Raw genomic sequence first — 24,106 nt, forward strand, 5'->3', positions numbered from 1 at the left:
TTCAGCAGTCTGTTTTCTAACAAGCCTGTCATCGGCAGGAATGTAATGATATTAAAAGATGTGCTGAGTACTAAATATTGCAAAAGCACCTGCTGCTAGAAAAACGTATTCCTGTAATTGCGCCGTATGGAAATGTTTCCATGATTTGGCGAGAAATCATAGAACAGCGAACAATTATCTACGTTCGAAAAAACACAGAAGCAAATATAGTTACATTTTAATTTTTGCTGCATCTGATTTAACCACTGAGGGTTTGTAGTTTACATGTAACTCAGGTTTGGGGAAACTGTGAGTGTAACCTCAGTAAGATGAAGAGACCGATTTAGTCCTGCCAGATTAAAACAAACCTGCAATCTGCAAAATCACACATATATCTGCATTGAGCCACAGAACAAACCTACCATACCAGCTAGAGCAAGGTTAGTACCCAAGTTACATAACCTACGTTACCTAGATAACACTGATTTTGTCAGGATGTTTATACATTCTAGATAGCTTTTGGGTGAGATTTACAATCCCCGAGATGTTTGGATCAATTCGAATGTTTTAATGTTTGTTATAGTGGACGTTACAGGAAAGATAGGGCAGTTTAGCCTTTACAGGGCAGTACGTGCAGAGCGGTAAGTGTAAACTGGACCTACGCAAGTCGCTACCTAATAGGACATTACAAAGAAATCAGTCGTCGAGACTTATGCATATATAGGAATATACTGGTAATATGTAAACTTACTTACGCTCAAATATGCAATGCAAACAGCTGCAGCTGAGGAATAACCCTGGCTTAATGCATCTTAAAGATACTTAAGAACAAGGCTTTAAGTGGGCCGGGTCTCACCGGGTCTGAGCACCGGCAGTTTTTTAAAGGAGGCCTCGAAACGGGTCTCTATCGGGCCCTGTTTTGTGCCCTGGCACAGGCGGTCCGTTTTTTTCCGGACTACAGTGACAGCAGGGATGTGCCTGTGCTCACACTGATCACTTCTCACTAGTGGAGAATTTACGGTATGACGTCATGGCAGGTGAGCGTTGTAGGGGAAGGGAAATACTTTGAAGAGAGTCATTTTCTCTCTGGATTTCCCTTCTCTTTTTGAAACTCAGGAGCAGTAATATTGTTGTGGTGTCACCAGGGTTCTAAGTGGAAGCTTTTTCATTCAATATTATATACAAGCCATGGTTGCTGCTTATTTATCTTATGCAACTAACAACCATTGACAAAGCCAATAGCCCTGACTTGTTGTAGTTATGATGTTACTTGTATCATATATCTGGATGCAATGACAGAAACCGCAAAATACAAGTCAGGCGGCACACTATGCTAAGCACATATTTTCAGCTTATGTGTTTTAAGCCACGCCCTTAATTACATTGGGCACGCCCCTTTGAGAGACCCCCCACTTTTTTCATCCCACTTAAAGCCCTGCTTAAGAACAACGTTTGCACCGGGGAACAACCCTACAGCTCAGTGAGACTTAGATTGTCTGAACGCAAATAACTAGGAAAGTCAGAGTGTGGCAGATAAGACAACCAAGGCGCAGTGAAATACTGTAATTTGTAACTGGGAGGCAGTGGGGAAAACACACAATTTAACCAAAACAGCAGAATAGTAGGTTCCCCCAAACTGGTAAAAGTTTGCAGGCGCAACAAACAGGCCAACATACCTTACACCTTTAAGCCTAAAAAAGTGCGACATTATCAAGAGGAAATCCATAAATAGTAGGTACAAAAAAGCCTACAACAAAAATAGGAGTTGTAGACAACATCACAAAATGCTACCCCTACCGGTCAGAAACTGGCTAGCACTGGCTCACCCTGTAATAATGAAAAGACTACCAGTTTATCACAGGAAAGAAACCACCGAAGCAATAAAAACAATAAACACGTAGGCAGGTTTTGACTTTCACACACACCCGGTGATAAAGCGAGAGAAAAGTTCAGCTTTCAGTTTCTGACTGCCTATTTTAAAAACTCTATAGAGGCGCGGGGGATGTGGAAGGGAGCACCAAACAAAGGAGCAACAGAGAGAAGGGATGGGTGGAAAGGGAAAGAAGAAATAGTACCTCAGTCACAGCACAAGCAGTGGACAGGCACTAATTACGTTAAATCAATCTCGCTTGTTCCATGTTCCACAGAAAAGAACGGAATTGGTTCTTGGCCTGCACTGGCCAATTAGGAGGCAGCATAGAAGAGTGATACTGAAGCCAACAAATAGTAAGCAATGAGCGGGCTCCAAGCCCTTTACTGTAAACAATAACCTCTCGCTCAACCTATAAAGAAGCTCTAAAAGAAGCCAGCACATCATAAAATGGAGGCACCCTGTGGGAGCTGGCTAGCTACCAGGAATGTAGTAAGTTAGAAATAAAAGAAAGACCAAGGCCTGTAGTTATAAACAAGGCAATGGTCCTGAGGATAAAAGATCACAGACTGCAAGGTTATTATGGCAATCAGCCTTCCATGTAGGGCATGTAAGAAAGAGTATCTATAGTGGGGATAGTTGTTTACTAAAAGGGTTTACATAATAGATAAAACAGATCTACAGACACATGATTACAATAAAAAAACAGGTCACAATACAAAATAGACAATAATGCAATCCGACTTAATTACTACTACAGTGTGTTGTGTACATTGCGAGTGTTTTGAGTGTGGTGTTGTGGCATGTAGTGTCAGTTACGGGGGAACTTGTTACCACCTTCCAGCAGATCTAGCTGTTAACACATTTTAATAAGACCTGAGATATACACACAGGAGTAAGGAGAGTGCAAGAGCAAAGATAGGGTTGAATTGTAAGTTGGGCACCAAAGATGGGCTTAACAGTCCTTAACTCCCACACCATCTAGGTCAGCATTCTTTGACATGCCTGAATGGAGTAGTGCCATGGAATTTCAGTCTTGATCAACACTCTTTACATGCAAAATATATATATATATATATATATATATATATATATATATATATATATATATATATATATATTTTTTTTTTTTATTAATCCTTATTGATAATTACGTCTAAAGCCGGTTATTCGAACGAGGGGACCGTGAGGTGTTGCTGGTGTCCCCTCAAGCTCACCTGGAGTCTCGTTGCTGTCCGCCTGGGCTCCTCTCATCGCCGCTTCACCGCGCGGCCAAAGAGCAGGGAAAACTACCATTCCCAGGTGCCCCAGCGGCCCCTGACGACGGAGAACGCGCCCGGAGGCGCTTAAAACACTGGTGCTCCCTCGGTGGAGTGGGGAAGCCGGTTATTCGAACGAGGGGACCGTGAGGTGTTGCTGGTGTCCCCTCAAGCTCACCTGGAGTCTCGTTGCTGTCCGCCTGGGCTCCTCTCATCGCCGCTTCACCGCGCGGCCAAAGAGCAGGGAAAACTACCATTCCCAGGTGCCCCAGCGGCCCCTGACGACGGAGAACGCGCCCGGAGGCGCTTAAAACACTGGTGCTCCCTCCGCGTCGCGGGACGCGCGCGGGCGGACGCCGGGCTAAGCCCGGGCAAAGGGCGGGCCCTCTGTGGCCCTCAGAGGACCGATTGAGGCCGGGACGGGCCGCTCCACTAAATCGTAAGATTTTGGATTGTTTTTAATTGAGTGGTTAATAAGTTGCACTAGGTATATTGACACATGTTGGCGTCGCCGCCCTTGTGAAAGTTTAATTGAAGTTTTAGGCCCTTACTGTGGCATAATAAAACATGGCCAAAGTGATAGCAGGAGGTAAATTAGCGCCTATCTCAACGTTGGATAACTACCTAGTTAAAGTTGTCACCAAAATCAACAGTGATAGACGGAAATCACTAGGTCATGGTTCAAATTCTCTGCCTGCAGGTCCTTTGTTGAATGATATAGACATCGTACTTTCTACTTCACCCCATGTCACAAACTGTGAAAATGGAAAGAATGATGTAACATCTGTGGATGATCATACTCCTAGGGATCAGGATTTATTTGAAGTTAATAGAGACTTAACAACTGACGTAATCGAGACTGTAGAAGACTCTCCGGAACGGCCAACCCAGAGAATGTTAAGATCCCGTAAACGGACTCATCTTAAACAGGGTCCCACTCGTAGCAATCTTAAGAAGACGGGCTCTGTGCCAACTACTCAGGCTACTAAGGATACAGCCACTACTAATCATCCTATGGCTAAGTTAGACTCTGATCAACTCGAATCCCTGTTAGGCCTCGTAGAGTCTAAAATCTTGAAAATTGTCGAACCCTTAGTTACCAAAATTGGTGAACTATTTGTCGAGATTGAAGGTCTACGTAATCTCTTGGCAAACAAGACCATTTCTTCTGAGAACCCGACCAAAGCCGCGGAGGACCCACCAGTCTCTGTTAATATCACGACGCATCTAAAGAATACTCTAAACAGCACAGCCCCACCGGTGATTGTTCCATCAGCAAATGAGAAGATTACCTTTCCCTCTGGCAGTTGCCCAAGCAAAAATGATGCAACTTTAAGTACACATTTGGGAGGTGCAAAACCAGATCTCCCCCCTGATTGTGCCCCTTTTGTCATTGTGTTAAAAAATGTTCCTCCCTTGAAGGATGTTGCCCAGAATTTCTCCCCTGAAACCCATGAATCTCTTAAAAATAAATCAGTATCGTGGCTAAATAGGAATTTTGGCTTTCCAGCACATTAATCCCATTTGATTTTAACCACGAGAAGAGTTTCCTGGGTTGGGCGATCACGCAAGATTATAAAGGGGGATTGTGTATTAATAAATTTTAGTAACCCCCATATAGTGCACAACATCCTATCAAAAGCCACCTTGCTTCCCTATATAGGTGAGGGTATCACCCTCCATTCATTGGGCCATTTCTATAAAGAACAGAAAATACTACCCCACAGTGTTCCATGGGAGCCCAGAGCAAGTCAACCTGAAAGCCAGTTCCCTCCGGGACTTGCCATTTCAAATCGCTTTCAGGCTCTGAGTAACTTAGACTCTAATGATTGACTGCATCATGGGGGCACTATAAGGCTTAGTATGGAGAACTTGCCCGCTGTGGAGGGTGAGTCCATGGTACCAGGTGGTTCTGTATTAACCATATGTGGAGAGGACACACAAAATGTTATGCCTGCATTGGGGACTGTCAATGATGAAAGAGTGGATGCAACTGTTAGTATCCCACTATTGCCCCTTGGCTCAAGCGTCCTTAGTTGGAACATAGCTGGATTAAACAACAAAGTGCATGACCCTATCTGGAGGGATACTCTATTAGGTCATGAAATTATTGGACTACAAGAAACTTGGGACACTGAAAACACTTTTCTACTTGATGGTTTTTGTGCCTTTTGGTCACCAGCGGTTGCCTCAAATAGGGGAAGGGCTAAAGGCGGTCTTTTGACCCTTATTGCATTAACTATTGACGGCAAATATAGCAAAGTAGAAACGGGTTCACCTTACTGTTTAGCAGTCGAAATTAAATCCAAATTAAATGGGACCTGGCTTATAGTAAATTTTTATAATTCGTTTATTCAGAATATGCCTAGTGAACACTTACGCAGTCTATCTGATTTTCTACAAACGTATAATGAACTTTGTAAAAATCCGTATTCGGTTATTGTGCTTGGCGATTTTAATGTTCATCTATGTTTTAAAGATTGTTTTATATGGGACAGTTTAGGTCCTCAAGATCAAGGTAACTCCCATTTTGAACATACCCCACAGGGGATTCTTTTAGACGAGCTCCTAGTTGAGAATCATTTAGTTTATCCTACAAATGATATAAATGACACCCCGACTTTTAAAGGAAGCGGAATAGGTTCCACCATTGACTACATTTTTGTTACATCAAATCTAGTTGGAAATGTAAGTCATTATAAGGTTAATTGGTCTACTTTTAGCGACCACAATCCTGTCCAGTTAACTCTCACTGATGATCTTAAAAAAGGAATAGTGGATAAACCGACTGTCAGTTCACTGGACATAAGGCCGACAGACCAAATGCGACGCCTGAAATGGCGTCAGTTGGTCCCAGAAGATTTCACCAAAAATCTGTGGGAGACGGTCGGGGAGGAATTACTTCTGTGTTCACAAGATGGGATCTGTAGTGATGCAGTGTTGACAGCTTATCAAAAAATCTGCTGTCAGGTGAATAGTGATCTTAAAAAAGTATGTAAGGATAATCCCAAAGTCGGGGAGAAATGGTTTGATCACAGCTGCTCACTCTCCCAACGGAAGCTTATGTCAGCACTTAAAACGGTTCCACCGGACAGAGCGGAAATTGCCACCTGTAGGAAGGCCTATAAATTGGCTCAGAAGAAACGTAAAATTGAAATCAGGGAAAATGCATGGAATGATTTACTGTCCACTGATGTCATTAATAATAGTGCGAAATTTTGGTCTATTATAAATAAACCTTTTTTTAATGGTAAAAGCAATACTGAGCTTGAATGTGGCATCCAAGAGGATGCCTGGTATGCTCATTTCAAACAGGTTTATGATGGAGATGGTTTAAGGGTGGGGTCTTCATTTAATTCTGAAAATTACACGTTGACCTTCACAGAAATAGAGGTGACAAATGCCATTTTACAAATGACAGGTAATAAGGCCCCGGGACCCGATGGTGTCCCGGCCGACCTTTTTAAATCAGATATCAACCTCTGGTCTAAAATCCTTTTCAATGTTTTTATAAATGCATGTCGAAAGGGCCTCCCATCAACATGGGCAAAATCGGTGATCGTCCCTATTTTTAAAAAGGGGGATAGAGGCGACCCGAGCTGCTATCGACCAATTTCTCTCATAGACTCCTCAGTGAAAGTCCTGGGGAGAGTAGTTCTTGCCCAACTAAATGGATGGCTAGAGGAATTTGGAAAACTCTCTATGGTCCAGTATTGATTTAGGAAAGGGATGGGTACCATAGACCAATGTTTAAACTTAAAACTCTTAATTGGTAAATACACGGTAGCTAAAAAAGGAACCTTATTGGTTGCCTTTATGGACCTGTCTTCGGCCTTTGACCGTGTTAATAGATCAAAACTATGGCCCATGCTCCTAGATCTTGGTGTTGATAAAGAGATTGTTTATTTTTTAGCGGACCTTCATAGAGAGTTAATAGCCAAAGTTCGTTATGACCAAAAGGGAAACTGTACCAAAGATATACCCATATCTTATGGGGTTAGGCAGGGGTGCATTTTGGCACCTCTCCTTTTTACTTTATATATAAATGATTTGGACACTACCCTTGTCGCCTCATGTAAAGATATCCCCCATGCGGGGAAATATTCAGTCCCTGCCCTTTTATATGCTGACGATGCTGCCCTAATCGCCAGAACGGGAGTGGGCCTTCAGCTTCTGTTAAATTCTTTCGCTGATTTTATGAAGGATTTGGACTTATCTGTAAATTTTGTAAAATCTCATGTCATGGTCATTGGCCCTAAATCTGTCAAATCCAAAACTTTTTCATGTGGGGGCCATCAATTATCGAGAGTCTCTTCTTTTCCTTATCTGGGCGTCCTCTTTGATGATCGAGACTCTGGGGTAACCCAGTTACAGGCAAAAAAGAATGTGTTTTCAAGAGCTACAGTTGGAGTGCTGGGTTTTGCAAGAAAACTGGGAGCCAGACCACTGAAGGCTCTTATCCAAGTCTACAAGGCTAAGTGTCTATCCATAGCCTTGTACGGAGCTGAGGTTTGGGGTATTAAAAATGCTAAATGCATCCAGACTGTCGAGGACAGATTTTTAAAAAATCTCCTCTCAGTACCAGTTTGCACGGCTAATTATATCGTCCATCAGGAACTAGGAATTGGTTACCTTGAAGATAGCATTGCCCTGGCCCCGATCCTGAAATGGATTAATATCTGGCTCAACCCGGATTTACACCTGAACCACACTATCTTGAGAGATTGTCTCTCGCTCGATTATGGCCCGCATATACCATGGTTGAAATATATTCGGACCCTGGCCAACAGTCTCGGGAGACCAGAGCTGTACTTTTCCCCCGAGAATTTGGTAAAAGGCGACATCAACTGGTGCAAAGAAAGTTATAGCTGCATATCCTCTTTGGCAAGGGAAAAGAAGGAGCTGGTTAAGGGTTCCGTTAGGAGCCACCAGCTCTGTAAAACAACACCTCTCATGGAACCCTATCTGGGATATGTAACAAACCCAAATCATCGCTTTCTTTTAACCAGATTTAGGTTGAATCAACTATACTCTTTGATTGGAGCTAAGACAGATTGGAAAAGGGTGTTAGATCCTAGCCCTTGTTCCTGTGATAATTTCTCCCCCCAGGACATTATACACCTCTTTTTCTTTTGTGAGCACTTTATTGACATTAGGAAACGTTTCTTAATCCCAATTTTAAAAGATAAAGGCTTTGTCCAAGTGAGACCTGCTTTTTTGTATCTACAGCTTTTAAATAATGTTTGGGAAACCTTTAATATTGCGAGTTTTTTAACTGTGGTAATTCGTACTCTGAAGAAATGAACTGTACCCTTTTTAAATGTTGGTATTGTGTTATTAATGAAATCTCTGTTTTTAATATGTATTTATTGTAGTATGCTTTTATGGTTTGCACTAAACCGAATAAAGACTTTTGACTGACTGACTGTCTAAATGCTTGCCTTTTCAAACTAGTGGAATTCATTCCTTAATTGTTTCAAGGCTGCACTTCGTATTTCGATTTCTTAGTTATTGGTTTTTAGTGATAATGTTATATACTATATTTTTATTGTGCAATTTTCTCTTGATGTACTTTTTTATTTTACTCCTTTTAAAATGTCTGTAGCAACTGTTGCCTGTGTTATTCATTCTGAAGGAAAACATTACATAGAATAGATGAATGGGTTGATGCTTAAAGAAGCTTTATCTTTGAGGAGCTTTTTCACTTCGGAATCGTCACCGTCCATGTCTAACCCCCGCTCTCGTTTGTTTTACCTTCAGCGGCAGGCGGACGACATCCAGAGGAAGGAGCACGACAAGAACACGGTTGTCAAACTCTCGCAGAACCTCCAGTCTGCGCTCAATGTAGGAACCTCACATCTGTCTTCTCCATCGCCTGTTGCCTCTCAGTTCTTCTCCCTCTCCCCACGTGCGGTCTAGAGCCTGCTCATGCTGTGGTTTGTTTTCTGCTTTTCCGCACAGGACTACGAAAGCCAGGCAGACAGATACCGCTCAACATTGGACCCTGGCCTAAGTGCTTCCGACCCCAAAAGACCCCGCATCACCCCACTGCAGGAGAGCATAGATGCCCAGGTGAGACCAACAGGAGAGGCTAATGGACATCCAAGCTGTAGTTAAGCTCAACAGACGCAGGCCGTCGTTTCCCACTGTGAGGTAAAGTCCGACCAGTCGTGGATGCGTAATATCGATTCAAGAGGACTGTGTCCACTGCACATACAGTCAACGATTACACTAGTTGTCCAGAGTAGATCGACTGCAGTCCTTCCTGGCTCCGCATACGTGTACTGTTAAGAGTCTGACATACTTAGGAGAGCATGGGTGAGTGTGTCAGAAACCAGTTTGGCTAAGGGAGGTAAATATGCAGAAGTGTTCACTCCTGCCTATTTAAGAGACCTGGGTCTTCAAAAAGTTTAAGAATTTGTTTTATCAGAGCCTGAATTAAGCCACAATTATCCGGGGTAAAATAAGTCTAAGAGAATTATCTTCAAACTGCTGCACATTGAACCTTTTGTAGAGTAATGTGGGCCAGTGGATTTGATGAAAGGCATAAGAATTTGTTCAACCAGTCCAGGTGTAGACCACCCCTTAGAGAATGTCCCCGCTTCCAGGCGAGATGCAAATGAGGGCGCTGTCGATTTGCCTCTTCACCAGTCTGAGGAACCGCACTCGTGAAAGACCTGAAGCTTGTCTGCTTCATGTCCCAGTTCCTGCTTGGGGTGGCCTGTCATCTCCAGACATGAAGCCATACAGAAGATGCTGTCTGGATCACAAACACACACAGTTGACCAGCCCGATGGCACGGACTACAACTCTGTTTTGCTATGTTTTTACATTGAACATAGTTGGCATGTTATCTGTGAGGCCTCTGCTGCCTTTCCCCGTAGAAAGATGAGGTTTCTGTCACATGAACATGCCTTTTAACTCTAGAATTGACGTTGTCTCGGCTGACCACAGATGGGGTGTTCAGTTCTTGGAAGGGTGTTGGTGAACAGTATTTAGGTGAGTCACTCGATATTGGTATCTAAATAACCTTAGTGAAGGAGGATTGAACTTTGCGTAAATTCTCTTCCTGACACTGCCATATTGGAAGTTTAACATTATCTGAGACAACATCCTTCATTAGTTCTTGCAGTTAAGGGCCAGAGGTATAAAACAGTGTTGCCCATCCTGTGTCTATGGGGAATGTGTTCATACATGTAGCCCTTAGTCTTCAAGTGAAAAAGCAGGTGTATAAGGTAAACCCTGGTGAGTTGAGAAAAACACCCAAGGAGGTTCTGTAAAGAATTCAAAAGATTCAAATTCCTGCCAGGTTTCTGAGTCCTCAAAGAGTGCACTTAGAGGTTCAAGCATTGGCAGTGGTTGAACTGGTTAAAATTCCAACTCCGGCCTCAGTTGAGGCCCCGGATTCACTATTACCAGTATTGCCAGTATTGCTTGCAATGCGCTTACTTTCCATCCAATATCCCTGTGATTTCCCTGCTTGTAGTCTTGCCACAGACAGCTCCAGCCGTGAGTCCATGAGGCAGCGTTGTATTCCAAACTCCGCCGAGCCCATTTCTGCTCGAGTGGATGGATTTTGTGTCAGTCTCGGTTGGTTGCTCCTGTTTATTGCTTTTAACTTCCCATTCTGTGTTTGACCCGCTTACAGGAGCCTGTGTTATTTCACCATCGATAGATTTGTCACTTGTCCTGCCCCGAACGAAGCATCGCGAGCAAGGCCACGTTTAAACACTAGTTAGCTGCATTTCAGTGCCACCTAGTGGTCAGAGAGAAAACTGCAACAGAAATAAGGAAGATACAGTATTGATCTTGACAGGCATTGAAGACTATTTGAAACAAGCATCGGCAATGCTAATTGGTCACGCTTGCATGTAAAGAAAGGTAAACCTGACCGATTGCCGTTGCCAGTGCTTGTTGTCATTTTTGTTGTCCTTACATTTCCTTTTATGATCATAAGATTGATCAAACAAGGAAGGCCTTAACACAGAAATGTGAAGCGAAGGTGTTAATAGCCGCTTCCTCTCTACCTTTGTCGGCCCGTTTGTTATTGGGATATCAGTGCAGCTGCACCAGGTGCAGGTAGAACAGTATAGAAATGGGATATCAGTGCAGCTGCACCAGGTGCAGGTAGAACAGTATAGAAGTGGGATATCAGTGCAGCTGCACCAGGTGCAGGTAGAACAGTATAGAAGTGGGATATCAGTGCAGCTGCACCAGGTGCAGGTAGAAGAGTATAGAAGTGGGATATCAGTGCAGCTGCACCAGGTGCAGGTAGAAGAGTATAGAAGTGGGATATCAGTGCAGCTGCACCAGGTGCAGGTAGAAGAGTATAGAAATGGGATATCAGTGCAGCTGCACCAGGTGCAGGTAGAACAGTATAGAAATGGGATATCAGTGCAGCTGCACCAGGTGCAGGTAGAACAGTATAGAAATGGGATATCAGTGCAGCTGCACCAGGTGCAGGTAGAACAGTATAGAAATGGGATATCGGGATATCAGTGCAGCTGCACCAGGTGCAGGTGGTAGAACAGTATAGAAGTAGCAAGGGCCTGGGAGGAGCGATGCTCAACCTCTGTTTTAGGGGATAAGGGCAGGCATTCCTCTTGGGGACTAAATGGACAATGGACGTACAACTTCAAATGCAATTAGAATGCGTGCATGAGTTCAACACATATAACTAGTTATCCTGAGGGATGTCGTGGAGAGGTGCATCACTCTTAGAATGCCTGGAAAGAAGCGACACATGGGAATTCTCACATTTACTATAATGTACGCAAAGCAGGAACTCATCAGGCTCTGGTCCTATATTTTTGTTCATTTTTTGGAATCACATAGTCATTGTATTCTGAAATAGGTTCTTGTTTCTTTTCAAGAAAAATGGTAAAGTCGATAAAAAAAAGTTCAAATACCATTTCATGAGAGGTGCACACGGTTGAAATTGTTGACCACGTTAATTCAGGGAAGACTAAGGGGGTGAGGAGGAAGGTAAACAGAGGGAACAATAGTAAAATCACTCAGAGGTTGCACTTGGCTAATTCTAGTCATTCGACAGAAGCACATATTTGAAAGTAGGGATGATGAATCCGGTCATAGTATGTGGAAAGTCTTGGCCTTGCTTGAATACTGATATGGCTGTGAGATACATTATATGTGCTTTAAATGTTCGACTCCCCACCTCTCTCTTGGTTCATCTGCAGGAAAAGGACCTGGTTAAACGCTACACAGAGGCTACAGTGGAAAGCAAGCAGCAGCTGAACCAGCTGGAGTACGCCCAGAAGGTGCTGGACAAGGTACATTGCGCAAGGGGTCAGATGGACTCCATGGGGGATGGTTGACGTGGGTGTAAAGATAGTCTGCGATAGCACCTCCGGTATGACTATGAACCCACCACAGGTGGACAAAGTACTGTGGTTGGTGTGAGTCCGCAGAAATTGTAGGATTCAGTGGGATGCTAAGTGTGGACCGTCTTTGGAAATACCTAGCTAGAGGGCACAGGCTTATAGCCTGGGCAGCCACAGTTTGAACAGAAACAAGGTCCTCCCAGCAACACTCCTTCATTCCTTCAGGCCTTGTTTATACGTTTGCAGTAAGGGGATACACACGAACACATGTGTATCTTAAATGACCACAGCTACGTGTGTTAGGCATAAAGGGATTTTCTTGATAAGCTTAAGAACTTTGCCAAGTCACAACACGAACAATAGCGAAAAACAGACTTTGTTAGTCACTGAACAGTAACCTTCTTTCCTGGTCTCATTTAGGAACTGCTTGCGGGTACATTCATTGTTTTGCACTATCACAATATCTGACTGTCCTCTTTGCTGTCCTGTGGCTTACCCTGCCCTAGAACAGGTTTGGTAGAATTTTACCAACTCCCGATTGAAACGTTCTTGTTCAAATCTGGTGTATTCATGTAGCCTACTTTCTATATCATGGTGTCCAATGCAGTTCCTAGAGGGTCAAATCCAGGCAAGATTTTCAGGTTCATCATGGAATACATGCATGAGGTACTTTTAAGATACATTAATTTGTAGTATGTGGATAGCCCGTACATTATGCATGGATCCTGCCCTCCTATACTTATGTTGGATACCTCAGACCTATATTCCTTATATCCTGTTGGGAAGAACTATAATTCTCAGGTACACTGCTTGCAAGCAATTGTCTAGCCTTGCTGTACAGCTCTACAGTGCTCTGCTTTATAGCAGTATTAACCTGTTGTTGTTGCTGCAGTCACACCCTTCTTTAGTTTCTTCACCATTGAAAGGAGTCTATTGAGTTTTGCACGAGTCCTGATTGTGGTTTTCTCGATTTTCTGTAACATCTCTGCTCTATCCATATTAGAATGGGAATGAGGGTCATGACAAACCTCAGACCCGCCTACTCGGTAAAAACAAATCTAATCCTTTTCTCATTCTTGATTTCTTACTAGGTATAGGCTAGATTCCAGCTTTACATCTAGAAGTCTCCAACTGTTTGTGTTCTTCAGCTTCACCTGCTGTTACAAATCTAGCAATATGTTGTCCCGCGATCATTTCATCTACTTCTCCACTACCATGACCCTTCTTGCTGTGCTCACCATGGCAGTCAGTGCATTCCCCACTAGACCGTACGACATGCGCCACACAGAACTGGATTCAGCATTTCCAACATGGCTGTCAGAGTCGTGAGTGGCTTAGGAGAATAAGACCATGCTTCGCAGGCCTGCCACACCCTTCACGGACTGCCAGTGAAACAAAGAATTCAGTGCAATTCTATCTGCCGCTCAGACTTAAACAACACCTTTTTTATTTTGCAAAGGTGACGCTGTTTGGACCAGTTAGAAATGTGCTTCTTTCAGAATTCTCACGCTTCAGCCATGCTAGAAGCAGAGGGAGAGTTATCAGAGCCGTGGCACCCAAGCTATGGCAAGACCTCTACCTAAACTACCTTTCTATTCCTATTTTTGACCAAGCACTCTTAAACCTATTTTTCAAATTCCTTCTTTCAATGGCTATCTTTTGTTCTTATTGCGAAGAGGCTTCAAGGAATGTGTGCTTAATAAATAAATAAAAATAAATGAATTAATGTCCCGCCGTGTCTCCTGCTACAACTTAAACCACCACCCAACGGGCCTCATTTGCTCTCTGCAGCCTGCTTCTCACCCTGTTGTGTCCATATGAAAGGAGTTAATGCTGCTCTTTTCTTTGTTTCTTCCTGCTCTACTCCTGCAGTATCCAGCTCTGGGTTGGGTCCACGATCACCAAGATGTTTCAGGAATCTACCCCCAACACAAGGAATGGCAATGCCAAGGAGGTCTCCAGTAGGATTCTCCTTCGCTCTAGTAGTCAGTTTAAAGCTGGCCATTCCACAATTGATCATTGTTTTGCGCTATGGGCAATAGCACGGAAGTCAATGGAAACACGGGGTAATTTATTTTGTTGTTTTGTAGACTTCCGGGCAGCTTTCGATTTGGTGGATCGGAAGCTCCTATGGGAGGACCTAACTAGCTATGGGATCCCAAATGAACTGTTACGCTTGATACAAATCCTGCATACCAAAAATTGGGCCCAGATAATTCTAGATATAGACGGTAGTTTATCTAAGAAAATAGAGATTGGAAATGGGCTACGGAAGGGATGTGTATTGGCTCCCCTGTTGTTCTCCATGTTCCTGGCAGACCTACCTTCGATTCTAGGGGAACCAATTGGGGCTAGCCCGAAACTTGATGGGAAGCATATTGCCTGCTTACTCTATGCTGACGATCTGGTAATTATGGACCAGACCGAAGTGGGCCTGCAAAGGAAACTGAATTCTTTTAAAGCTTATTGTTTGAAGAAAAAACTGGTGATTAATATGGATAAGACCAAAACCTTGACTTTTGGTCGAAAGAAATCCAGCTTTACTTGGTGGATGGGGGCCGAGAAGGTGGAATCAGTTTCTGAATACAGATACCTGGGGATATGGTTTGAGAAGAGCATGAAGTGGCATACCCATCTAGATGCATTAAAATTGAGATCCTCAACAACAATCAGTGGCCTGAAAATATTTAACAAAGCCTATGGTGAATTGTCGGATGGCCCAGTGTTAAAAGCTTATTCCGCTATGGTACCCCCACAATTTCTGTATGGTGCTGAATTGATATATCTAAGTGGGAAGCCGACCTGGGACCTTGAGGAAGGTAAAAACGTATTTGCGCTCCCTCAATCGTCAATGGTTCAGGCCGTAAGATTGGAATTAGGACTGACTTCATGGGGTATGTTGGCTGGTATGGCCCTGCTTCGTTTTTGGCAACGGTTAGGGGCGGATGGAAACTTAAAAGTATCCCAATGGTGTAAAAACGAAGTAGAGAAAAGCGAGTTAAGATGGGCAAAAGAGATCAGGGCAACCATGAAGAAGTTATACCGTAGGATGGAGGTTACCCAGGGCCCTAACGATTCTGTGGTAAATATTGATTAAAAGATCCTCAAATCGCTGGGGAAGGAAATATCTATTGTAGAGGATCGAAAGTATCTTGGGACTAAACCATCAGTAGATTTCATGATTACTGTTTGGGAAGATAATCAATGTTTCCCTTATATTGATAGGCTACCAGATTGTGGATTACGGAGGGAGGTCCTTAGGGTAAGAATTGGGGTAAACCCATGTTATACAAACCATATGGTAAAAAGCGCCATGATTGACAAGATGGGAAGACGTACTTGCACTTTGCACACACGTTGTGATCTTTTACATATATTATTAGATTGCCACAGGCTTTTAGAATTACGATGCATGTTCTTAAAACCATTATTTAAGCTATATGAGATAAAAACTAGGACACAGGCTGTCGCACTGTTAACTGAAATGACTAATTTAGATATTGCTGTTGCTATGGGGAAGTTTATGCAAAAAGTGAAAGTATTTTTGAATACCTTTATTTAGCTGTAGCAAATAGATTACGTGAAACTTAGGTTATAAGACGTATAAATGAGTTTTTCAGATGTATTTTAATGTTTTAAAAGAAATGAACTTTTTAAGATGCAATTTTAAATATTGTGTGTTTTGTTTATGGATCTACGGTCCAAATAAACGTGAATTAAAACTAGTAGTCAGCGCTGCCTGCAATCTCCTTGAGTAGTCCAAGGGATATTTGCTTCTCATATTTCCATGCCCCTCGGGATCCAAGGACAATGCCCATTTTTCATCTGTTAACATAGCTGAATCTGGCAGAATAGGATGAAAGCAGCCATCTTTGATTCTTGCATAGCAGCCAGGTTACACCGCTCAATGTGAGATATTTCGGAAATGTAAGTTCATAACGGGTTACTAAAATCTTCAATGCCACCAATTTAACATTCTTCATTGAGGAGTTGCATTAGTATGCTTCATCACAATATATATTTAAATAATTTGTGTAGTGGCTCTGAGTGGCTAAAGATGTGTGCTAAGGTGAGACTGGAGAACCAATGGTTCTTTATGCAGGCTATACTGGTGTGGTGCTTCTTGTCCCTTGGCATCAGGCAGAGTCTTTCTACTGGCCTGTTTTGCAACTTTCTCAAGCCTGTTTGTTTTATAGCCCAGGTAAGACACCCGGCATTGATGTACAGTCCTTACAGACAGTCTTGCTGTTAAGCGTGCTTTAAATGAATTAACTAGCTAGTCTTCTTGGTTTAATCTACCCTATTTTCTGCTATTTTACAGAAAGATGTGCACGATGGTATCCCTATGGACACACAGCATAGCCTGCGATCTGAAAACACTCTGCGGTCCTCCAGAGAATCCGAGATCCTGTCCACACAGCTGGAGGAGGAGAAGATAAAAGTCTCCAGTGTTCAGAAGGAGCTGGAGGAAAACCGGAAGATGCTCCTGATGCTGAAAACCAAGCGCCCTATCGAGAGGCTTGAGGAGAAGGAAGTGGTGCAGTATTACAGGGACCCCAAGAGGGAGAGTGACCTAGCATCACTGAAAAACCAAATTGAGATTGAGTACAGGCAGCGTGAGAATGCACAGTCTGAAATTGAGGTTGTGAACAAAAGAATTGTTCAGCTGGAGAGCCAGAGAAAGACGGTTGAGCTTCCACTGCTAATTAAATCAGTGACACAGATTGAGAGAGACCCAAACCTTGAGAGTCAAGCCAGTAGCCTGACTAAGGAGATCAAGCTACTAAAGGAAGAGAACTCCTCTCTCTCCACCGATCTGGAACGCCTTAAGAGAGAGCTTCATATCCTTGAGCAGAAACAGCCCAACATTAAGGAGAAGGTAGTGGTGAAAGAGGTGGTGAAGCTAGAACGTGATCCAGAAATGCTCAAGGCTGCACGAACCCTCCAGCTGCAAACAGAAGATGAGTCATTCAGGAGGAAGGCAGCTGAAGACAACATTACAAAAATAAAAAGTCGCATCGCAGAACTAGAAAAGTTGATTGAATCTGTTGAGCCAAAGATTATTGTGAAAGAAGTGAAGAAGGTGGAGCAGGATCCAGAGATGTTGAAAGAAGCTTCAAGGCTGAAGAGCCTTATTGAGGAAGAACGGACCAAAAGCTTGACCATCACTAGGGAGCTGACAGAGATACAAAGCAGTTACACAGTGATACAGAAGAAAAAACCCAAAGTGGAGATCAAAGAAATAGTAAATGAAGTTTTCCATGTAGAACCAGAAACAGAACGAGAGATTATGCGGCTGAAAAGGGAGATCCAGGAGACCTCTAGCAAAAGGTCAAACTATGAAAGAGAGATAGATGTATCCCTGTCTCAGCTGAATGTGTTGCGGTCACAGAAGCCAGTCATTGAGTACAAAGAGATTGTTCAAGAAGTTGTAAAGCTTGAAAAGAGCCCAGAAATCCTTAAAGAAATTGAGAGACTGAAAAGGCAGTTGAGCGATTTGGTCACTGCAAGCACGAAGGCCCAAGACCAAGTGGTTACACTCCGGTCAGAGCGTGAAGAATGGAAGAGGGAGAGATCCAAAGTTGAAACCAAAATGGTTAACAAGGAGGTTATCAAGTATGAAAAGGATCCAGCCTTGGAAAAGGAAGTTGTGTATCTCCGTGAGGAGGTACGCAATGTGTCTCAGCAGAGAAGGGAGTTGGAGAATGCAGTCTATGACATGCAAAACAAGTACATGCTGTTAGAGAGAAGAAAGCCTGAAGAAAAGGTTGTAGTACAGGAGGTGGTTCTCTTACAAAAGGATCCAAAGCTCAGAGAGGAACATAGCCGTTTAAGCAGAAGTTTAGATGAAGAGGTTAACAAAAGACGCCAAATGGAACGCACTGTGAATCAACTTCGAGCTGTGGTGGCTGAAAATGAGAAGATGTTGAATTTCCAAGAGGAGAGAAGCAAGAAACTTGCAGCTGAGCAAGAGCTGCGACAGATAACTCTGAGGATCAAAGAAATTGAAGAAAGCCCAACTCCAGTACAAGAGAAAATAGTCATGGAAGAAGTGGTCAAAATCGAAAAAGATCCTTTTCTGGAGAAATCTGCCAACACACTGCGCCAAGACCTGGACATCGAAAAGAGCAAAATCTTGAACCTGGAAAGAGAGTGTAAGAACTTGCAGATAAAAATTGACATCTTGCATAGGGAGAAGTCGATTGAGAAGACGGTCTATAAGGAAGTTATTCGGGTGGAGAAGGACCAAGTGTTGGAGAAGGAGCGCTCACAGATTCGAGAACTGTATAACAGAGAGCGAAATGCAAGACAAGATGCAGAAGATGAACTGAGACGTATCAAGGAAAAGCTTGACAGGGCTCAAGCTATGCAAAGATCAGGGTCCAAGGAGGAGGCCGATCTTCAAAAAGCAAGAAACCAAGCCCTCCAGGAGAGGGCCTCCTTGGACAATGAGCTCAATGAGCTGGGCAGGCAGAAGCAGCAGGAGTCTGTCTTTCTCAGCAAAGAATCCCAGTTGCTTACCCAAAGAACAGCGAATGACCGGCAGAAGAAGATGCAACTTTCGCAAGAGCTCTCATCACTGGAGACAGATATCCTCAATGAAAAGGATCAGATTTATGAAAAAGAACGCAGTATACGTGATCTCCAAACAAAAGTCAACCGCGAAGAGCTGAATCAAGACACACACATGAGGGAGACTAATGTTTCCACTAGAATTTCAATTCTTGACCCAGATACAGGAAAAGATATGTCACCTTTTGAAGCATATCGTCGAGGTATCATCGACCGAAACCAATATATTCAGTTGCAAGAGCTGGAGTGTGACTGGGAAGAAATCAGTACCATGGGGTCCAGTGGAGAGATCTCAGTCCTTCTGGATAAGAAGAGTGGCAAAAAGTATTCAATTGAAGATGCTTTAAGGGCAAAGAAAATCACACACGAGGAATTTCAGATGTACCGGGATGGCAAGATCCCTATATCTGAATTTGCTCTATTGGTGGCAGGAGAATCAAAGCACCCTGTCTCTATTGGGTCTATTATTGGGTCAAAGTCACCACTGTCATCACCAACAAGTCAGCAAAATCAGTCCAGAACTTTCTTCTCTCAAAGTTCTAGCAAGCCTTCCCATGATGACAACTTCCCCATTAGTGGTGTTTATGACACCACCACAGACAGAAAGTTTTCTGTTAGGAACGCACTAGACAGGAACCTGCTGGATCCGATAACTGCTCAAAAGCTGCTTGAGGCACAAGCAGCAACTGGGGGCATTGTGGACATCAGCACAAAGGAACGATACTCTGCTCACAAGGCCCTTGACAAGGGACAGATCGATAATACCATTATGCAAAGGCTGCTAAATGCACAGAAGGCCTTCACAGGAGTAGAGGACCCAGTGACTAAGAAGAGGTTATCAGTCGGGGAAGCTGTACAGAAAGGAATGATGTCTAAGGAGAATGCTTTCCCCTACATGCAGGTCCAACACTTAACAGGCGGGCTGATTGATCCCAGGAAAACTGGCCGAATCCCAGTACCAGAGGCATTGGAGATGGGCATGATTGATAGTGACATGGCCAAAAAGCTTCAAGACGATAAAAATTATGACAAGGATCTCACTGACCCTATCACCAAAGAAAAAATTAGTTACAAGGAAGCCATCGCACGCTGCCAGAGAGATCCTTTGAGCGGCTTTCTGCTCCTACCTACAACTTCTGACGGCTACCAGGTGCCCCTCTACCGCCCCAAATCCTCCGGACTCATCTACAGGTAGAAATCACATTTTGGACATGAGTGTGTATGGGCCCACCACCAGCTCAGGATAACATGAAGCCATGTTAACAAACTCCAAGCAAGAAATTTAGGACTTTTGTAAAGTTTTGGTGGGCCAAAACCTCTGAGAATTGTCTATCTGAAGATTTCAGTCTAGCACATACCTGTGGCAAAGAGGCATATTCAAACAGCAAATTGGTTGTTCCCTCAGGTCTGTGCCATGCTTGGAAGTTTAATTAAAGAATATGTTCCAGTTACATTGGTTCTGCCACATCAGATCTTCAATAAATTCCCATTCTTGCGGTTCTTCTGTCTGCTGAACAGTTTCAGGGCGCACTCCCAAAAATGTATAACTTTTTGTCCTACACAATAATTTGCAAATATGAATGGTGCAAGACAGGAAGTTCTGAGTAAATCAGTGCATTTGATCGGCTTCTGAACCTAATCTCCACATAAGAGCCTGCTACAGATTCTGGCCCGAAGAGGCCTTTGGCCTATACACATTACAGTTAGTTGGATTTCGGGTAGGTGCCAGGGTTTAGGGTTTAATTCAGCATTTCCAGTAATTAATGGTTCCAACCACTGTTGTTTCAGGGTAGCCGGAGAGTGTATAGAATGATTGATTTCTCTTGGGTGGGATCAGAAGACTTCAATGGTGCTTGGCAAGTTCTTTATATATTAAAAATGCTTTTGGTGCTAACATCGCTGAATCTCTCTCTCGCACAGTGGTAAAAAAGTACTGTGAATTTGTATCTCTTTCTACGCATACAATAAACAAAATGTGCCAGGATTTTTTAAAGGTCTTTTTTTTTATTAAGAACTTGATGCTAGATATCAATTGCAGTTTTTTTGTCCTTTAGTGTATTGGCTTCTACCTTCACCGGCCTGTACCTTAACCTCCTTAAGCCTTCCCACATGTTCTGACTAGTATCATCATTTGTTGCGTCTCTCTGTATGTCTGAAAGACTCCTTTGTGGAAGTCGCTTATGTTGTTATAGAATTCACTGAAAACGTATTCATTTTCATAAAGAGTTTAGCAAAAGTTACAAATCAATACATCATAGGTTTCCTCTTACAATCTGCAGCGATTTTGGACCATTAGGGAATCCACAAAAATACTCAGTACACATGCAAATCTACACAATTTAAATATTTCCAGGGGTACTCCTGACGCTTCGTATTCACACCAAAACCAACAAATGCACTGCACATCGAACATTATTTATTTTTATTGTTTTGTCTTTTTTCTCCACCTGGAAACATTTTCCCTGGAAAAATTCTTTCCCTTAACACCTCCTTAAAATATGTCGTTTGGAACTTTTTCACACCCAGTTTGCATATCTTCTGCAGCCTTGAAATCCAATATGAAGGTTTGTTGAATATCCACAAAGCTATGACTTTGTGGGTGTGCACAACTTTTTCAGTGATCGACTCTACTGTGAACAGCTGTTTTGTAAATTAAGCCACATATTTCGGACTGTGCTATACTTGCAAAGTTACCGAAGTCGACTCACAGCCAGAAAATTCAGCAAGTTCAGATTTGTAGAATGAGGATTTGGGATTGCAACTGGTGTGTGTGCCTCAGTAACTCTAAAATGCACAAAATATGTTTTGTACTAGACTCCAAGTCCATAACTGACATGATGAATATTTTGATTTGACCACATTTTCAAATGATCTAAACTCTTCCCCGACATTAAAAGAGCAGCAGATGCTACTAGGTCTCAGAAAATTAAACTAGTGTATTTACCTTTTTTTAGATCAAAAACCAGAAGTCGTTTTTTAGGTCTCGCCTGACCCAGCGCATGTGCTGGTCTGGCGAGACATTTTGTGAGGGCTCCAAAAAGTGCTACCAGGCCAGCCTAGAGCTACAGTGCTTGTGCGCGGGCACGCGCGCCACGCTTGACCGAGGTTACTTTCACTTTCGCGGCCGCTCGGCCGCTTTGATGTTTTTTCACGATCGCGATCACTTTCGCGGCCGCACGTCCTCTTGCCATAGCCAATAGGTCTCGCTTTTGGGACCTTATAAGTATTTAGTTATGCAACTGTTGCATGGCTAAACACTTATAAGGTCCCAAAGGCGAGACCTATTGGCTATGCCAATGCTTGTTCACATAAGGCAGCAGCTTTAAAATAACCAGGACAAAAGAGAGTGAAACACCGAGCTGCATAATGTGAACCTTGTCTATGATTAGCTGCATGAATTCATAAGTACTGCGCATTAAACAGTGCTCATCCACTCTTGTTTTATGGTATTCCTCCATCTTTACTGAGCTCTATGCAGAGCAGTAATATATGTTCATATTGGGATAAATGGAATAAAAATGTAAAATTAATTTAAGATGCCAGTCTTCTAACTGATGCACATATTCTTTCAGATCATCCCAAACATAAAAAATATAACATACATATTTCCCACAACAAAAGATCAAAAAACATAATTTAAGCACCTACCCAAAAACAATTCTAGTAGGTAAATTCCACCACCTTATGACTAAAAATCAAATATGGCATCTTTACATATTCCTGGATTATGCTAGTGGACAGCTGATTTCTTACACCTTCCTCCTATAGGACGACGCGTGCACAGGGATTCTGCTCTACCCTAAGAACCCGTCGTCTTGGGGTCTGCCCTAAACCGAAGGAAATCCATCTGCTTAGATCATACATAAAAAAGGGTCACAACTTGCCCTTGCAACAAGAAGGAACAACTGAGTATCGTTGCATTGCCTCCCTTTATCCTAATCAATCAAGTCTATAGATTTTGATCCTCTAAGGTGGTAAAGAGAGTGACAAAAATATATGATTTAAACTTCTATATAGCTCAGGTGATAGCTCGGAGCAAAATGTAGTTTTCTGATGTGTTGGGTAACTATTTATAAGCGAGTGTGCACCCCACTTTTCTGTGCCAACCAATCACCTGCTGGTATCTCGTGAGACTATTTTATGTGTGGTGTGAACTTGCTTTAAAAAGTTATTCAAAAATGTCTTAATGCGTTATTTAAATCTAACCCTAAGACTGTTCCTGCCCCCACCCACGGTTCTGGGATGTGCAGACAGGACCAGTTTGCCCACTACATCAGTGGCTAACAGCACACTTGTTAAATGTGCTGTTGCATAATGGCGAATGCAAGCATGAAAATAAGGTACTGACTTTTCAGTTAAAACTGTATTTCTCAGGGGCGTGGCTAGCAGCCCGAGGAGTCTCCGCTGCCCGAATAACTTCCCTGCAGATCCGCACACTGATCTGAAGGCTATTCCCACATCCACGCATAATTAGTGGTGTCGGAAGAAACCGCGCCCACACTGCTGGTGGTTCGAGCGCGGCTAAAGGCTCCCAGAGACAGCGACGTCGAATGGACGAACGTGGCCTACCTCAGTGAGATAAGCCGGGGACTAAAGTTGGTGGGGTGCCGGTCACGGCACACACAAGGGTCCGGAGCCCATCGAGAGCAGGGCACGGTGTCGTGGCTAGAAGGAGACGGCCCGGCATGGATCTAACACAAATGACTACCACCTCGACAAATTGGGGTAATTAGCGGCCACATAGACAGCATCCGTGACCGCGGAGGATTGCGACGGCAACACCAACAACGTGTCAGAGCTTCTGTGCAGTCTGAGACAGAAAGGGGCAGCCTAGCTATGGCGCGAGCCCCGAGATACACACCGCACAGCAACAGCCCAAGGGGACACCCTGCTGAGCGCTTCGAGCTTAAAGACGACCAGAGCACCAGAGGTAGGAAGTAGGCCCCCCAGGTCTCACCGTATCAGCTGCGTCCACTGCGCAGTATTGACGCAGGAGGCCCATTCACAACCCGGAGGGGCGATGTCTGAATCCGGCAATCCGCTACCACCCAGGCAAGGGGTGCCGCCGCCCCTTAACAACAGAC

At 43.4% G+C, this 24,106-nt stretch overlaps 1 protein-coding gene across 1 annotated transcript in view; it reads left to right on the top strand.

Annotated features, from left to right (window-relative positions):
• Positions 1-21,006, top strand: part of EVPL (envoplakin) — a 255,635-nt gene extending 234,629 nt beyond the window's left edge. Inside the window, exons 20-23 of the mRNA XM_085616949.1 lie at positions 8,869-8,952; positions 9,070-9,180; positions 12,306-12,398; positions 16,771-21,006. Coding sequence (XP_085473075.1) covers positions 8,869-8,952; positions 9,070-9,180; positions 12,306-12,398; positions 16,771-20,217 — 3,735 coding nt within the window. The 3' untranslated portion in view covers positions 20,218-21,006. The remainder of the gene's footprint in view (positions 1-8,868; positions 8,953-9,069; positions 9,181-12,305; positions 12,399-16,770) is intronic.
• Positions 21,007-24,106: the final 3,100 nt, after the last annotated feature.

This window comes from Triturus cristatus, chromosome 7 (genome assembly GCF_964204655.1).
Source record: "Triturus cristatus chromosome 7, aTriCri1.1, whole genome shotgun sequence".
Lineage (NCBI taxonomy): Eukaryota > Metazoa > Chordata > Amphibia > Caudata > Salamandridae > Triturus > Triturus cristatus.